Consider the following 19,585-nt stretch of genomic DNA (forward strand, 5'->3'; position numbering starts at 1 on the left):
CATTATAATGATTGTGCCGAACGTACAATCTCCGCCCACGATTTACCATTTGCCACAATCTACCTGTCAGATAGTTGTTCCGTGCTCGAGATCCACCGACGTCAAATGGAAAGAAGTTTTATTCAGTCTCCCGATCAAACAGCAGCAACGATTTATCGCTGTTCCAGAGCTTAATTGACTACCCACGCTTCGGCAATATAGCCGATACCATTTCAATGTCTCTGACAAACGATCGTTGCTTGTTTTAACGAAGTGAAAAATATTAAGTGAAAAACTTGTTGCGAAATTAATCGGTCGATGAGAGTTTAATCAATGATCGAATCAATCTGTATTCTCGTTCTTATTTTTATTTTATCTCTTTCTAATCTTTCTAAACATTTTTCCTTTTCTAAACATTTAAATAAAAGTCGAATGATAAAAATATATTTTATTCAATTAATCAATTGCGATTTTAATAGAGAAACATACACCGTAACACGTAAGGCAAAAATTTTCTATTCTTTTTATCAATATCTATCCCTGCTTCCATTCATCATCATCAAAATTATTCCCTTTCGAAGAATTTCTAAAAAAGAATATAATTATACCACGAAGGATCATCTAATACCGTAACCAACGTATCGTGTCTATTATTATTACCATATTATGAGCACCGTAATTAACATAAAAGCCGGTTGTTTAACCCGTGCAACGTAGAAACGAGTCGTTTTCACGGTTGTAGAAGTCGTGACCAAGGCTTTTGCCACTTTTGTTTCAACAGTACGTGGTAATATATCCACGTTGCCCGAGTGACAAATTATCTGGTGGCGACTTCCTAGACGTTATCTCGAGTTAAAACAAGACGCGCCACCGATCCTTGGATACCGAGGCGTGGATGTGGATTACGTGCTTTCCATATCCAGGATGAAGAGAGCGCGAAGGATGAGTGAAAATCTCATTAGTCGGTTAAGTTTCGAATCCATACGAGTTGAATTTTAAAATACGATTACGTTTTTCTTTGGTATTAAGATTTGTGAAATTACGTTCTTGGTTAGTTGGAATGTTGTATGGGAATGGAAAGTTGCGAATTTCAGGAAACAATAGAAAATAAAAATATAATACCTTTTTTGCGATATCTTAATTTTCCCCCGTACAAGTTGTATCTATCATTTAATTAAAATAGAATAATTAAAAGGTATGTAAATTTGAAAAGGTATTTATGGCCGTGTACTTTTCTTTCACTTGAAATATCAAGCACTCGATCTTTCAACAGTATCTCTCACATTTAAAACTCGATAAACAGTCACATTAAATCCCCTGTTTTCACAATGATATTATTCTTAAATAAAACGCATATATTACAAGCATATGTGACATAATGATACTATCTTAAGTCACCATCTTAAATCGTGATTTCACAACGATGCAATAAATCAACGCAACGCAATTTTGAAAGTGAAAAAAATGGAAGGAAAAGAAAAAAATAAGGATAAAGAAGACGCGGGAAAAAAGAAAAGAAGAAATATATATATATATTTTTTTTTTCAACGCGCACCTAGCAATTTGCAAATTACTGCCATGAATGAATTTCATGGTATAATTTCCAACCAACGTGGTCCGTTGCATTGCAATTTAGTCGTTAAGATAAATCGAGTAACGATCGTTTTAGTTAGATATCGTTGAACATCCCTTGGAAAAAAGGGGCACATTTGTCATAAATATCGAAAGATGTCTCGACTTATTTACGATTGATATCGTAATATCGAAAAGAAGAATCGAAGAATGGAAATGTCACGGGATCGTTTATACACTTGAATTAATCGATAACATACCTAAGTAATTAACTCACGATCGATTGATCGATAACGGGCTCATCCCTGAGACGATTTCACAATTCACACCGGTGGAAAGGTTAAAACGATCCATAGGATAATTACACGTTTTATAACGTGGCCAAGAACGTAAGCAAAGAAAATGAGTTATCCCCATTAAATAAATTAATACACCTTCCAGTGCCGTTACCGAGATGAAGATAACAAGGCGAGATAACTCGAGGAACGTTTCTCGAAGCGTTCTTTCCTTTCTTCTTCTTCTTCTTCTTCTTCTTCTTTATTCAAAACGATACCTTCTGACATTTGATATCATATGATTTTTCTAATCCGTGAAATATAAAACGTGGAATTTCGAAGAGAAAAAGTGGAAAATTTCTTTCTTCTTCTCAATCAAATTCTCAAGTTTTGAAAAAAAGGAAGAGCGACGTTTCTTCCTTTCCTTTCTTATCTAGTTAACATGAGAAAACAATCGTGTTGGATAATTGATCGAATAATTTCTCAAATTGCAAAATCGAAATGGTGAAAGTCAGAAAGTATAAGGACATACATAATAATCTTTGTTTCTTTTATATCGATTATAAAATATAGTAACGGGCAGGTGTCTGCGGGTAATTGCTTCAAATGTAATTTTTTAAACCTACCAAATTATTTCGATCAACATGCCGCTTACCGTTACACGATTTTCTACCGCTTCATTCTCGGGATTACGATTTATAAGCGCGGAACAAATCCACGTCGACCTATTTGGTCTGCGTAGAAATTTATTACCCGTTTGACCCGGCCCGATCGAGACGTCGTTGTGGATTGATCTGCTTGACAACTTGTTTGCACTCTCTTCCTCTCTCCCTTCCTCTTTCGCCTTCCCTTTTCTCTTTCTTCTCGAAAAGCTATAAGCAAAGGTATAAAAGGTTGTCGAAAAACGCAACTGAATCAGAAAAATGATTCCGTGGCAAAATAAATTTCTTCGGATTTCGACGTGAATATTGCAACTATTGGAACTTGAGAGAAATTGAAGAAATGAACAGTAAAACTAAGAAGAAATTAAATTTTTCTCGAATTTGAAAATAATTAAACCTATCTAAGTTATCTAAGTTACAATTCTTAGAACGGGGAAATTATGAGTATCTCGATAAAAATTTGCGAACAAAATTCTTACGTTCGCAAGAAATAAAAAGCACGGAATTAAAAAAAGAATAAAGGGAACATCAACCCGTATTTCACCCGATCCACCCAAAAATCTTCAAGGGTTTAACTTTTTATGCATAAAACCCGAACATTATATACGAGAGAAGAAAAGAAGATTAAAAAAAAAAAAGAAAAAAGAAACGGCGTACGTTATGTCGTATTACAATATTTTTCAACGAGAATTTTTCGAGGTTATCGAGATTTAAAACTAGTGTTCGTTCTAAACTGCCATAAACCATAGGTGTAGCTCATGATCGAGGGAAGCAACGATGAAGAGTTTCGAGTTATAAGTTGACCATCGATTCGCCTTGTAATAACACGGCTTTGTCCGGACCCCGCGGCCCTATATTAAGCATTCCAGAGCAACGATGCAATAATGCGGGACTATCGGATGCATAGAAACGAAAACGGGACGGAGGCACGGCCACGAATTTAAAATATTTCGCGGATATAATATTGCCCTGATATCATGGTTATACATATACACACAGGAGGGGGAGGAAGAGGGAGGGAGGATAAGGTAATTTCGGAAGAACCTTCGGTTTCGATATTCCTTCCTTCCTTCCTTCCCACTCGTCCACTCGTTGAACCGAGTCTTTGACCTTTCACAAGAACGGGCAGAACACAGGATTATTATGGCATACCTCTTTCATCAACCGAAAATCAAATTAATTGAGAAATATTTTACGTGGAAACGTAAATAATTTATCGCTTTTACCGATTTAGAGAAGGAGATAGCTGTTGCGTAACATCGAAAAGTATTTTATTTCGTTAATTCGTTACGCGTTACAATCCATCATTTATTATATTTATTACTAACATACATGTTCATATTCTTCATGCAAATAATCGTTTGTTTCATTTCTATCGTCTAAGAATCGATCGTCCTCGTTGATTTGATTCAGATAGTTCTTTCTTGATTATGAATAAATATAAAAGTTTTCGGAGACTCCACTTATTCAATAGGAAGCGAATAATACGAATTTCATTCACTATTTTATTGTACTATTCACTCGTTCATACGAGTGAATGAAAGTTTAAGGCGATGATAATGAGCATTATTTAGCGTTACATCACACCTATCTACCCATACGAGTTTTCTACATCCTTTATCATTCAACATATATATATTTTCAATATTTCAATATTCGTTTCGAGAAAAACACTAATGAGACAACAACAAACGATAACCTATTATCAGCGATGCTCAGTCAACAAGATTACATCGGGGCTTGTCGCCGTTCGAGCAAAAAAAAAAAAATATACATACATTTACATTCAAATTTATAATATCCTGAATAAACACGCGGAGCGACAATTAAACACCCATCGTTCCATCGATCCAAATTGCAATCTCCGTCCATTTACAATTTCGCAAACACGGCCACGAATTTCTTAAACAAGTACATCCCATCCTACACGCGTATCCGCCACGTTTTTAATCGCGTTAGCGTTGATTAACCACGAATTCGAGCCGAATCCGAATTCACCTGGCCCGGTAATAATTGATTCCCAATCGGTGAAATGCATAATCCTCGGACCGCATACGTGTTACAGACATGAAACCATCGGACAGGAGCGAGAAGGCGATGCTGACCGGGAACGCGCAGCCTTCGGACGTGTTCTGTTCGGTTCCAGGACGATTATCGTTACTAAGCAGCACCAGCAAGTACAAAGTTACGGTAGCCGAGGTACAAAGACGACTATCGCCACCGGAATGCTTGAACGCGAGCCTCCTCGGCGGGGTCTTACGGAGGTAAGAGATATTATACGCGCCATCATCACCCTGCCTCTCGGTACACCGTCTCTCCTCTCGTTTTGCATAATGCAATCCTATAAGGGGATTAACCCCCGTTCAGACCACAGTTGTTTGTCTGGCGAGGAAAATGCGCTTTGGGGAAAATTATATCGTAAAATCGGCCGCGTTTTCCGCCAACTTTAAAGGATGCCGCTTCGATGTTTGAAATGCATCCGTGTTCGAGGTTCTATCTTTTTATAAGCTTTCGTGAAGTTTCATTGATAACGATTGGAAATATTATTATTGGCGATGAAGGAAGAGAATGTGATCAAAATTATGTATAATAAGTATCGAGGAAATATTAATTGAGATTCGGGTCAATTTGCTGGAAACGTTTTTTTCTATTCGATAAATTTACTCCGATAATATTATTATGACGTTATTAATTCCTCTACGAGCACTGCTTCCGCGAACGTGGAATCATTGACTCGCATCACTGATTCAACCGCGTCCGTTAACACGTCTCGTGCATGAAAAGCGACGAAGACGAACAACTCTCTATTATCGTTTATTACCACTGTCTTCCGCACACCTTCCATTCAAATCTCACCTCGGATCTCCTCCCCGTGATCCCCGTGTTTCCTCTAGAAAAAATCGTTCGCGCATGCACTTACGAGGCACAGGGATTTCACGTGCGTGAGATACATCCGGGCGTAGGTATACAGTGATTTATCCACGCCTTTGGTGATAAAGCATTGCGCAACGGATAATGTTCTGACCGAGTAAAATGGTGAATCAGATAAAGAACGGCTCTTCCCGCTTCCAAGAGGGTAACTCATAAATCAGCACGCTGTCCGTGCTCGAGCACGAGGTGGTCGAATAAAGCGAATGCGCGTTTATTAATTAACTGGATAGATAAAACCGAGTAACGGTATCGTTCCATTTCGATTATACGCCATATATATCGCATAAGCAAATATATTTCTACTGCGTGCGAGGAGAAGAGTTTTGCATCTTGTTTCTACAGATTGCTGAACCTTAATCTCTAATTTCGTTCGAAAACTGATGAATATCTGTCGACTTTTCAAATGTATTGACGCCAACCGTTCGTAAAGCACGATCGCTCGCATTGTCCCGTGGATCGAGCGAGCGAGAATTCCACAATGGTGGGAGGAAAAAGGAGAACGGTGAATAAACTGCCAGTAAAGCGGCCGATCTATCCCCGATGCAAATGAGACATTAATAATTGCATAGCTTCGAGTGTCAATTCCTGGTTGCGCGATCGGCCCTCGGGCCCTGCCAGCGTGCATTCGATGCAACACACCGCAGACCGCGACGATATAATTCATCCATTCGAATAGCGATCCGGCCGATAATTACACGCGCCCGGTTCTCTTGCCACCATAGATTTCTACCGTGCCCATCTGCCTTCCTTTTGTCTCTCTCTCTCCCCCCTCTTCCCTTTCTCCCATCCTCCTTTACCACTCCACGATCTTCTGCCTTCGCGGTATGAATCAATGTTTACGATCGACACGGTGTGCAGCCCGAGAAACGCGATATTTTTCGCCTTTTTCGAGCAAAATCCCCCCCTTTCGAATCGAGACGAAAATTAAAACTCGGTTTATCGAACTTCCCTCGAACCTGTTGGGGGAAGAGGGAGTTTGGATATTTTATTAACCATCGCGCGATGAAATTCGATTTCTCAACGAGTGCACGCCTTCTCGATCGGCTGACGATTTCGTGGCGGAATTGAGAGAAGAATGCTTTCAGAATGTAGAGGGTATTGGCTCGTTTCGATTGGCGATATAAATAAGACTTGGGGTGCTACCCTTATTTCGTATTACATGGATATTGGTGGATATTCGTTTCGGAGGGAATAATGTTGATGGGCGTGATTCTTGATGAGCGTGATGTAGAATTTTGTATTGATGATTCGTGATGAAACGCTGGTCGATTAAAATTTGTCATTGAATTATGCGAAATTTCAATCGTGCCAAGTGAACGTTGAATGGGCGGACTAGTAGTTTTCAAAAATGAAAATTTTTCTGTATTTCTAATTATATTCTACTCAAAGCCAGAACAGCAATTGATATACGTTAATAATTCTTTACAACGTTGGAACGTCGTTACTTCTTTTCTCGTTTAAATTGCAAACAATTACGTCTGAAAACGGTTATACCACGGTGTGTTTTACAATGATCTTGTAAATGTTTGTTGAAATGATGCAGAAAAAATTTTACACGCTCCCCAACTGAGAAACACGCGTACGTTTTTTCAATCGTAAAAGTCGATTCGAGCGTATGTTTTATTCATAATTTCACGTTTCATTTTCATATCTATCCGTTCTCACAATCGGTTAACGACTTTCAGAAATTACCATCGAGCAATTTTCCATTGTAATCTCTCTACTTTAACGCGAAACACAGACAATAAGACGTATTAACGTCATGTCGTTATTATTGTTTCACCGACCCAAAAAAAAATCCTCAGCAACTTACGACTAGTTAAGCAATAAGCGTATTAAACGCATTAAACAAATGTAGCAATAAGAAACAAATAAAATTCTATTTTACGAGCAGATAATCTTTGCTTGCTATTTCTGTAGTTTCCTCTCGGACATTTACCGAAAATTTCCACGATAAAATATTCATGCTCTATGCAAATCGAAAATTTATAGAATTTTTTTTTTTTATTGAATCAAATTCTGATTTAAAAAAGAAGTCATAAATGTTAATGCAAATTTGTCCTTCGAGTCAGGAATCAGGATCAAAACTTAGAAAAAAAATATGTATATCTCTAAAAATATGGAGAATTCTTCGGATAAATCGTTGAAAACGATTATCACCTTTTTTATGAAGGAAAAAAAAAATTAATTCAAATAGATGACGCGAATAATAATAGTTGGATCGAAATTATGCTATTCGCAGATGGTTATTTGATGACATCGTAAATTTTCCTTTACCACTCTTTCGTTTATCTATTTCTTCTACTTTCTTTCGAGTTGCGTTGCATCTTTATGACCAAACGAAGGTTTACGATCGACGGTTATATTACGTTGCAAAAGATCCTCGAGATACGATTGTTTCTACAACGAATAAGCGGGATAATTTAAGTATCGTCGATCGTTCGAAAAAAAAAAAAAAAGAAAAAAGATCGATGCGTTCACCTGTCGACAGTATCATCGATCGTCTTCTTCTTCTTTAGATCTTTTTTCACTTTGGTTGAAACGTGATAATCGCTGGATTTATTGCGAGTTTTCGAAAGAAAAAAGAAAAAAAAAATATCATGAGATATACAGAGGCGAGTGAAATTGAATCATTTGAAAGACGCTTACGAAATGTGAAATTGCTTGATGTAATTTATAATCTTGGATAATTGGTTGCCGCGTACTATGATCTTTAGAGATGTAATAATTATGAATAATTAAATAGCCATGAAACGATCGTATCGTATTATAACTGGCAGTATATCGTATATACTGGCAGTAAATTATTTCGAAGTTAAATATTATGAAATATCGTTCATTAAGAGAGAAATAATTCAGAATGAAAAGCGAAATTCATTTCTAACTTCACTCACTTCTTGAATCTTATCTTATTAAAATAATCGAGAGGGATTTTTATTTGAAATAAAAGGAAGAAACAATCTCTTTTAACTCGAGGGGAGGAAAAAAAATAACATAACATAATATTCTCTTCCATTCCAAAAATTTTCCATTCTCGATCGCGAATCATTCGTTCACTTATCAACGGCGATCGAGATTTTAACGATTAATGTTAGTCGAGGACATCTCTCGAGTAATCAGGGGTGATTTCTGAAGTTCATATCGGGGGAGGATCGACTGGAGAAGGGTGTGAAGAAGTAGAAATCTCTGGGAAGAGGGAGGATTCGTTGAAGAAGGCGAGAATCCTTCTCGGGACAAGACTGTGTAATGAATGAAGAATTGGTCTCGTCACGTACAAAGGAATCGCTTCGATAATAAATATGTATATGGAGATACTGTCGTTTAATTCCTTCCATGGCGTAAAATAAATCGAAGATAAATCGAACAAGTGGAAGGACACCGAGTTGCGTAAACTTCTCGTATTAAACGGGTAAATGTCCTGGGACGATAATAATATAATTATGCAACTTGTACTTGTAGGATGATCGAGTGTGAATTATATATAATGATGAGAAGAAGGTGTTTTGAGAAAAAGAAATAAGTGTATCGCGTTAATGACGAGTAAAAATTTGAATGTGTAAAAAGCTATAAACACATGCACGATATGCAAAGTGACATAAAATCTAAAGTATAGTGCGCACAGAATACTATACAGATATAAAATTATATAACGAAAATATAAAAACGTCACGTCGTCCAAAACGAGAACAACAAATCAGAAAGTAAAAATCTCGAATTCCCTCGTTGAAATTCAATCAAATCTTTCAGTTCGACAACGAAACGATTAAAGATACAAAAGAGAAACGTTCGTTGACGGTAAAACGTTATCTGATCCCCCAAACTAATAAACGTTCAAAAATTATCGAAAGAATTCCACCTTATATGACAATAAAATTACAATGACAAAGAATTTATTTATAACATAGAAGAAAATCAATCTTTTTATCAAAAATGTATAGAAAATGTGAATATAGAAGTTGATTTATTTACTAACTCATAAGCAATTTAAATTAGATGAACACATCGTTCGACAGAAATTTTCATATACAAACTTTTGTACTTATTTTAGAATCGATCCTCCAAAAAAATGTATTAACACTTCGTATATATTACCTATTATAATAAATAACGAATAAAAATTATTTATTTAATACGTCTTAATATCATAATGATAAAAAAAAAAACTTTATTGCCGTATCGCATAATCTATAATGAAGAAAGCATCGAAGTGTTTGCTTAGCATCTCCATGATGGAAGAATCACGAGGCCGCATTTCGAGGAGGCGTAGATCCTTTCGGCAGATATATTAAAAACTCATAGCGGTAAAGTGTATTAATTGCCGAGCGAAGCGAAAGATTACCGGATGAACCGGCTACTCGAGACGAACAAAGGTAGCCGATGTGTATAAGTACGTATTACCGTTATGTCGGTCCACGAATGATGGATGAATAGGGTGTGTTAAGAAGCGCTATCGAATTCTCGACCATCTTCCGCGAAATAACCTCGAGAGCTTGTGAAAGATTTAGGATGTTCTTCGAGCTCCGTTGTCGTTCTTTTTTTTTCCTTTTTTTTTTAAATATTTTTGATCTATTCGCTCGAAAAATGTTTACCCTTTTCTCAAACGAATATTATTAGCATGAATATTCAATGTCAATATTCGATTTAGGTTATTGAAGAAGTTCAAGGAATTTTGTAATATGATTATACATGTACATATTTAAGATACATATATAAGGTGTAATGGGATTAGAATGAGAACGTGAATTGTAATATATCGTATATCTTGTCGAGAGTTGAAACCATATTTGACATTGATTTTGTCTTCGAGGAATTTCATTATGTTTTTAGAAAAGATTTCTAATTTTTGGGAAAGAGAACCTTGGAAGAATTTGCATAGTAATTTATTACTTTAATCTCAAAGTTAGGAAATTTAAAAAAAAGAAAAAAGATCGATGAATAATCTTTCCCTATCGAAAAATAATATTATTTTCAAAAATTTCTACGAAGGTTCAAGAAAGAATAATTTATTAGTCAATAATAGTATGATCGAAGTATAATGTGAAAGAAAGTAATGTAAAAATATAAGATATGATTAATTTTTTATGTCGGATTCAATAATATGTAGAACACTTTATTCTTTTATGCAACACGTGCAACATCTTTGAAAGTATCTTGTCAGCCATCGACTCGGTAAAGTTACTCAATCGTCGATGGATGACACGCGTACGGATTATGCTAATTTTCTCGTTTCTCCGTCTCCCTTCCTCTCTCGGTTACTAATCGATTTTTTTTCTCTTCCCTCAAAGATCAGAAATGATTAATGGGGCAATTCCGTTTCGTAATTTCTGCGCTCTAGAACGAGTCTTAGTTTGAAGCGCGTTTCGAACACTTTACTATATTTAAACGCAAAGTGAACAAAGGAAATCAAAAAATAGAATTTCATTTCAATGAATTTGCATGAGCAAGATACGTTGAATGCAACGAGTATTTTAGAATATATAACGAGATGATTTGACTTTTTATAAGTTTTTTTAAAAAATGTACACGTGTACATTTTTTGTTCTATCATTGTAAATTTATTATTGTATAATACACATGTATTATTTTATCTTTTCATTTTCGTATTCCACGAGATGACGGAACTCTATTGAATAATAAATGATAGTTTTTGTTTTATGAAAATGAAGAATGACAAAATTATTTTCTTCAATATTTTAATTTTCATTTTGTAGTTCATATTCATCCTTTTTTTTTTTTTTTTTAATACATTCAATTTCTTGAATCATTATATTAATCCTTATGTCAATATCTACGTTTTTTAAATATTATTCAACTTTTGACTTTAGGACTTTTATAGTAATCTTTTAAAGTTTTATCTTAAATCAAAGAATATTTGTATCCCTAAATATTGATATAAGGATAATTATATGCTCTTTTATTAAAAGTGCTATATGTTATTATAGTAAAAGTCGCTGATTGCATTTTTTTCTTATATTTCTTAGAGCGAAATCCAAAAATGGCGGACGTCTGCTTAGGGAAAAATTGGAAAAAATTGGGCTGAATTTGCCAGCAGGAAGAAGGAAGGCTGCCAATGTCACGCTCTTAACATCCTTAGTGGAAGGTAAGTTGCAATAATATATTAAATATTAATGATAACACGATAAAATTTATTCGCAACGATAATAATTTTAGAAAAAATTAAAATTTAAATCACTACGTCGCGATAATGGAACGAGTTATTATTAAAATGGATTTTTAAAATTATTAAAATAGATCCATTGATTTAATTCATTTTCTTTCTTATAAGTTTCTTTTTCGTTAGAACTTTAATATGATTTATTATGCCAGAGAGATTAAAAAAATTCAGCAAAGATGAAAAATCTTCATATGAATCTGACTATTTAATTATTTTGATTTATACAATGCGTTAGATCAAAGGCAAGAAAATATTTGCATTTACGTAAATACTGATCAATAGCTTCAGACTATGCCATCATGTTAATATCAATATTACGATGTCAATATGATTAAATTGATTGGAAAGCACTTCCGGGCGTGAATTAACGAAGTTAATATTAATTTTTACTACTTTAAATGAAATATATTGCGCAGTTTATTTAAAATCAAACATTTTAAATCAATCGTTCTATATTCATCATCCCAATTCCAACTATTTTAACGATCTAAATTTCAATTCTCCCCAATCATTACACGAACCATTCATGTATTCAACTAATATTTATCTATTTTCTAAAAAAAAAAAAAATAATAAATTATAAATAAAAGAATCTCTTAAAGTACAACATACAACAAAAGTTTTCTATTTATCATAATCATTACTACCATAGGTAACATTATGCTTCGATCCATCATCATCATCATCTCTTAGATACTCATCGAAATTATTTCAACGAAATTATTCGCATAAGCAGAACGACATTAAATACTTTTTAATGACAATCGAAGCATGCCCACGAACAACCAATACGAGGCCAAGACAGTTAATTAGAACCATTCCTATAGGATATTCACTATTAACCACGCTCTTAATAACACACGTTCACATAACGAGATTCAACGTATAAAGGTCGATCCACCCTGACGAACCTCTAATGACTCAACTGGCGAATTGTTAGAGTGTTAGTGCAGACGTTGATTATAATTTATGGTCGATGGGCTGGTATAAAACACCGACTCGATTTTTCTTTCTTTCTTTCTACCGCTGACATATCGCGAAAGAACGGTCGCAGCACGCGTGTATAATAGTCACAATATATTTTAATAAGTCGGTTCGTCGAGATTCGCGGAGTATAATGCTCGTTAAGATGTGTGAAATACGAATAAGAATAATTTTATCGAATATTAAGTCGACGATTATAAATATTTTAGTTAAATTATCGATGATAACACGATAAATAAAATCAGCAGGAAGATTTTTTAGGAAGAATATTGTAACGAAGTATTACTTTTGATAATTGATTTTTTTTTTAAGTTTTGTGAAAATATATCTAATATTTGATTTATGATTTAGGAGATTGATGATATCAATTTCCCAAGAAAACTTCATCAATGATGAATAATGAAATATTTTCACGATTTGAGATCTAGAAATTTTGAGAGTTTGATATGCCAATCTAATTTTTCAAATCTTCTGTGAAAATTTCACTCTATGTGCTTCCGATAAAAAGACTCTTTCTTAACGAAACTTATCTTCTCTTTCATAATTATCCCATTATAAATTAAAGATAAAAAAATCAAGATTTCTTTTTCGTAATTATCCCACAATGTAAATCGACCCGTTCATTATTCAATTTGCAACGAATACAATTGGATCGCGTTACAAACGAAACACATTTCATTTCTCTAAGCACTTCTCGTTCCAAAATGCCAAATACTCGCCAAGCTATATACTCGAACAATAAATTCCAACTTTGTTTTTAACATACTATCAACGATATAATCTCGTTGCAGACTGAGAAAAGGAGGAACACACGTAACTTCTTAATAACGCATAAACAGAATCAATTCTGTGAAGTGGCTAAACCATATCTCGAGCTATCCTGTCCACCAATCTAATTAACTGTCTGGCATACAGGTTTTCAAACTAGTTTCGACGGACATTTAGAATCTTCATTTCGTTCATGGCATTTCGAAGACGGAAGTTAATCTCGAAGATATTCTATTCGAATAACCGTTTCGTGTTCTATGCTTCGTCCAATACATTCTCTTCCTTTCTATTCTTCCTTTCTTTTTAATCGTGTATACAATATAAGAAGGAATAGCGAGCACAACAAATATTAGTCAGGACACTCTATCATATTCGCAATTATCGATGCTTATTTGAATAACTGGATATAAATATATACGTATATAGAAGGCGGTATGGTTGAATCTAAAATCTAATTATGTGTTGCGTAACCGTGCAGATTTGTAGCAGCGAGGAGGAATACCACTTGTTAATTGGAATTCGCTCCTCGGCTCTTTCACGGTCCATGAATCGTCGGGACAGAATGTTGGATGCATCGATTCGTTGCATTTTCGTATCTGGTTATTGACTTTTAATCATTTCGAACCGATTCCTATTCTTCTATTTGCGGTATAGTAGTGGAACGATGATACACGATTTATCAGCTTACGAGATTACCTTTGTTCGGAGTTTGTCCATATATAAATGATCTTTTCTGAGAATGAGAGGGATAAGAATTTGGAGAGCGTGGTTTTGGGATTAAAATTTTTGTCGGAAGAGGGAAAATATTTTCAACTCTTTCCATTTCTGAACCATCGATGATTTCATAGAAAAGAAACATTAACTCTCTCGATTACCTAATAAAACAATTACTGAAATACGATTTCACTTGCTCGTAAAATAAATTACGAAGTTTTACAATATGATCGATGGACGATCGATCGAAATCGTGAAGAATCTTTCCCCAACGAAAATCTTACTTCATGCAGGTAAATAAAGATATAAATTGGAAATACAATGAGATAACTGTATGCAATCGATCAATCGATCTGAAGTGTACGCACACGTTTCGTTAAATTTTGAAGAACAGTGGCCGAGGAAAGTCAAATTCGTCGAATGATATGATATTTCGAAATATCCACGTGTGTCTAACAGATACGTGCAGGTACAACACGTATGATAGCCGTCGAAAGAGGTGGTGGTGTGCAGCGAAAGTGTGGGAACCTCCTCTCAAAGGAGGACGTAAACGCGCCAGGTGTATAGATATACTTTGGCCGTGTACGATTAACGTATACCTGTGCGTGATTCATGCGTAAATTCGTGTCTGGTTGCCTGTACGTGTGACGCAATCTCGGTTGTGTACGCATGACGAAAGCTCGTTTCTGCTCTTGTCTCCGCCTTACTCGTCGCGATTTCTTACGATAAATTTTGTTTTTTTTAGATAAATATAATCGAACATCCAGCGTTGTTTACAATTAAAATTCGTGATCTCGGGTAATTTTTAATATCATTGATCCGTATCGAACCATAGGACAACGATCGATTTTAAATTCTCCTAATTATACAAATCTACAACGTTTTTTCTTTTTCACAAGCTCCTCAATTCCTCGCTTTAAACGATCCCTCCATAACGTATCCCATAAAAATCATTGACAAAAATACGAAGAAGAAAAACATTCGACTCGTTACCATGTGTACATAACCGACGGTATAAATATGAAATCAGAACACCGTGTATATACGCATCGACGTGTCTACATACTTTCTGCGTATCGATCGCAATCGGGTGGGTTTCGACACACCGGTGAAACCGCAAGCATACTCAAAGCTATCTGAACACCGGTGTCTCGAGGTACACGGAAGAGGATCCCCCTCTCCGAAATCCTTCCCCAGATTTCGATTATCGAGACACATTACAGCCGAGCATAATTTGCGGTCGCTCTCAAAGATTGATCATCCAGGGTAGACTTATCGATTATACGAACATCCATCGAATGCCACTATCGACACCGTTTACCGTTCCTCGACACCGCCGTCGTAAAAATTCAGGACGAGCGTAAAAAAAAAAAAAAAGAAAAAGAAAAAGAAAAAGAAACGCACACACGGAATACCGAATGAGATAATTATGTAATTTAACGAAGAAACGACATATTTAAATATATATATATATATATAAATGAATAAGGGGAAGTAACGATTTGCGATTACGTTCGAATTTTTCCTTCTTTCTTATTAAGAAACTATCGAAATCTTTCTTAAGTAGGTTAACAGTTCGTATTGTTTCTTTCTTGATTCTGAGAAAACTTGATAAATAATATGAATAATTGTTATCCATTCGCTATCTCTTCACAGAAATATTTTATATAACTCGAAATACAATGAGATGAATTATTCTCTTCTGTTTTACAAGTAGTGTTTATAATGTTTACAATTTGATCGTTTTTTAATTTTTTAATTTTAAAAAAATTGGTGATGTCATCTGTTTTATCGCTACTTTATTTCCTTCAAAACGCATCATCGATATACACGGTAGAAAATTATTCATCGATGCATGTAATGTAAGAAAAAAAGGAAAAATTCGATCAGCAATAATGCGTTATCGATACGTACAAATAAATTAAGTAACCACGTTAATAGTTAAAAACTCGTCTTCGCATTATCTGTTACCAATCGTTTGAAAAAATATCCGATGTTTCAAAGGAGAACAATCTATCGTAATGATAATCTATGATAAAGACGTGCAACGAGATAACTCAATGCAATGCAGATGAGGACCACAGATTGGTCGAAGGTGATTGCAGATGCGAATTGCAGATTGGTACACGTGAACACTCAGCAACGTGACTCGTGAATTAACGATTATTTTTTTCGCTTCATGGCTTTACCATGTACGTCATTCGTTCAAAAATCAACGTGATATAATAATGAAAAATATAGATATCAATCTTCGTTTTAAAACTAATCTAAGATGCTTCTGGATTAAATGGAATATAATTGAAGTAGAAACCAAGGTAATAATTCAAAGCGAAGATACACAGAAATATTTTATCTTTATATTATCCTCTCCAAATATTTCGTCCGTTCGAAAATGTAATTATTAAATATTCAAAATGATGATTTCCAAGCCTCGAAAACAAGTATCGCATTGACATAATCAATAACAAAACGAATGGCTGATAACTGAGCATTTCTAACGTTTTCACTATTGCAATTAATTTAAAACCATTGACAAATTAATTTTATACGAAAATTATAATTTACATCTAAATATTACATCTGAAAACTGTGCGATATTTTTTCCGATATAGAATCAACAGTTATTACGTGCGATCACGTAATATCTACATATATCTTGTGATCTAAACAATAATACGCATACCGCCTCGCAACAATACTTCCAACTAAAAAGACACGACAGATCAAAGGGCAACTTATATAAAAGATTTTCATAAGAAAAATTCTATTACCGCGTCCCATAAAAAGGAACGATCTTAACGATCTCTTAACGATATCCCGATTAACTAATCCCACGTGTGCACAACGCATACGTAAAAACTCGCGCATCTACGAAACGTGACAGAAATATCAATTCAAGTTAAAAGGAAATTAAAAGAAGTTATGAAACGCGCGACGCGCTACGAGCTCGTATGCAAATCACCGGTCGTATGCAGCAATACATCGTGGACGGTACTAAAAGCTAGTTGGAACGACCTGTTGCACTTTGTACGTGCATCGTGCAGAAACTAGCGCGACTTGCGTTCACGATTAGATCGTCGATAGTCGGTTGTTGGTGACACGCGTTTAATTCTTGGCCTCGCTCGGAGACGACCGATCCTTTCGAGTTTACACGGCTTGTACATAGTTGTAAACTAGCTTTTACACGTTGGATATCGACAATGAGGGGATATTTCATCGCTTTTATCGGAGGGGGGGAAAAAACGTTACCAAAGCGAATCGTAGAATCTTCTATCTGTGGAAACATTAATTAATATTTCGAGTTCGATGGTACGTTTTGTTTAAATGCAAAACTATCAATCCCAGTGGATTTATAAGATTTTATAAGAAAAGATGGTTATATTGAAAAGGAGTTGTAAATGTTGACAATGGAGTTTACGATGAGAAATTTTTTTCCGTGTTATTTTAGGTGTTTTATTATTTCTTATTGGTTTAGAAAGTTTTATTGCAACGATATGCAAAAAGTAATATATGGTTAGAATAATTTATTGCATGATATGCCTTTTTTCCTTCTTTTTTTTTCTTTTTTTTTTTTTTTTGAAAAAGAAATAAGAGGAAATTTTTCCTTTGAATTTGCCAACAATCGATGGGAGAAATGCAATTTGAGAAATTATATAAATTACTATCGATTGTGAAACAATTTTCCAAGATTTTCGATTCGCTTGTTTCGACCAATTCGCGCCGCTGCAGAGCTTCCAATTTTTGAACTTACGCTCGATTATTATCGATCAAAAATTCCAAATATTCCAAAAATTCTTTTGAAGTTTAAGCTAAGAAGAAATGCAATTATCAATCAGGATAATTTTGGATACTTTTCACCCGCGCGAAAAGGAAGAAACGGCGGAGTCCGCGAAATTGGATAATTCGTTAACTGCAGATGGCTCTCGAGGCCGTGTTCCTCGATCTCTCGTAAGGACGAAACCCGGCAGGCCTGCGGGTGGTTTTGCTCGGTTGTCGATAATAGAGCCCAGCGGGCTCGCTTCCATCTTGCACGAGAGTCTGCTTGTAGGTACCTAATTACCTGCCATCATCGGGAGCGGGTAGAAAGGGTGCAGGGGACAGAGACAGCGGGAGCAAGAGAGAAATGGTGACGGATGAAGGGGAATTGTTCCGAAAGGGGAGAAACGGACCACCACGTGCTCGAGAGAAAGCACGTATGCCGTTTCATTATCGTAAATTAGTTCCTCCACTAGAGAACAATCTTGTAACTTGGCACGCGCGAAATGGCTAAGGTCGTTTTGACCTATAAGAAGGGATCTGAGGAAGAAGTTTCTAGCGTTGGATTTTTCCATTCAACGGAGTTCGATTCGATGAAAAATTTGCATTGAGATTGAGAGATTGTTGAGAGATTACACGTTTATCTTAAATTTAACGAATTCATTGATGATGAGGATGATGATGATGTTGTTGTTGTTGTTATTTTGGGGTAAAAATAAAACGTATTTGAGAGTAATGCGGAGGATAATTTTTCACAGTCGAGGATGTAATAAATTAAAAAATGACGACGATATATAAATCTCCCCAATCAATTAACAATATATTAACTTTCGGTTCGTTGAAAATGGTTCGTTTTACGTAAGGTATCATTATTCGGAGGAATCTGGAGTGTTTAAAATAACCCATAAAATGAAAGAAGTACATAAAGAAAATACGTGCGAGATAATTTTAATGGATGAAAAAAGATAAAAAAAATTTGTATACAAATTTCTCGTTCCATTGAATCGTAAATGAGCGATAAAAAAATTCACGCATTTCCATATGATGGGTTGCGTAATTGAAGTTATCCCATAACAAGTTCATTTTATTCTCCTTTCATTTATTTTTTCTTTTTTTCCTTTCTTTCTCCAGGAGAAGCCATTCACCTTGCCAGAGACTTCGGCTACGTGTGCGAAACCGAATTCCCTGCGAAACAAGTTGCCGAATACCTCAGTCGGCAGCATTGCGAACCGCAAGATTCCTACAGGAGAAAAGAACTTCTTCATGCCACCAAGTAAGAATTCATTTCCACGTGGAGAATGGCGAGAGATATCGAGATAATCGATTCCTATTATGAAATATATAGGGAATATGTATAGATATTCGAGTTTAATCGAAGTTGCAAGATTTAAAATCTGAGATTTCCTCTTTCAGACAAATCACCAAAGAGCTGATGGATCTTTTGAACCAAGACAGATCGCCACTTTGCAACACACGACCGCAACACATCCTCGATCCAAGCATACAGAGACACCTAACACATTTCTCTCTCATATCACACGGATTCGGAAGCCCTGCAATCGTAGCCGCTCTTACGGCAATACAGGTACTGCCCTCTGTATTTCTTAACTTGAAATTAAATTTTTTTAATAGGAAAGATATTACGAAAGATTTCGCTTAATAAAAATAGTAATCAATTTTCTTTTTTTTCTTTTTTTTTTTTGCAATTCAATCATGATCCTACAGGTTCATTGCTACAATCCAGTAGAAAAAATTCATTGATTCGAAAT

The 19,585-nt window shown here is 35.2% G+C and overlaps 2 protein-coding genes across 46 annotated transcripts in view; one reads left to right on the forward strand and one right to left on the reverse strand.

Annotated features, from left to right (window-relative positions):
- LOC107994245 (transcription factor AP-2-epsilon) overlaps nucleotides 1-19,585 on the forward strand; it is a 236,105-nt gene that overhangs the window by 212,456 nt on the left and 4,064 nt on the right. For all 14 annotated transcript variants that reach the window (XM_062071883.1, XM_062071888.1, XM_062071885.1 and 11 more), the window contains 4 exons: nucleotides 4,554-4,752; nucleotides 11,401-11,519; nucleotides 18,948-19,089; nucleotides 19,230-19,401. In XM_062071883.1, coding sequence (XP_061927867.1) covers nucleotides 4,554-4,752; nucleotides 11,401-11,519; nucleotides 18,948-19,089; nucleotides 19,230-19,401 — 632 coding nt within the window. The remainder of the gene's footprint in view (nucleotides 1-4,553; nucleotides 4,753-11,400; nucleotides 11,520-18,947; nucleotides 19,090-19,229; nucleotides 19,402-19,585) is intronic.
- The window catches only part of LOC107994247 (KH domain-containing, RNA-binding, signal transduction-associated protein 2), a 100,867-nt gene that overhangs the window by 68,713 nt on the left and 12,569 nt on the right, over nucleotides 1-19,585 (reverse strand). The window lies entirely within an intron of this gene.

Source organism: Apis cerana, linkage group LG2, assembly GCF_029169275.1.
Source record: "Apis cerana isolate GH-2021 linkage group LG2, AcerK_1.0, whole genome shotgun sequence".
Lineage (NCBI taxonomy): Eukaryota > Metazoa > Arthropoda > Insecta > Hymenoptera > Apidae > Apis > Apis cerana.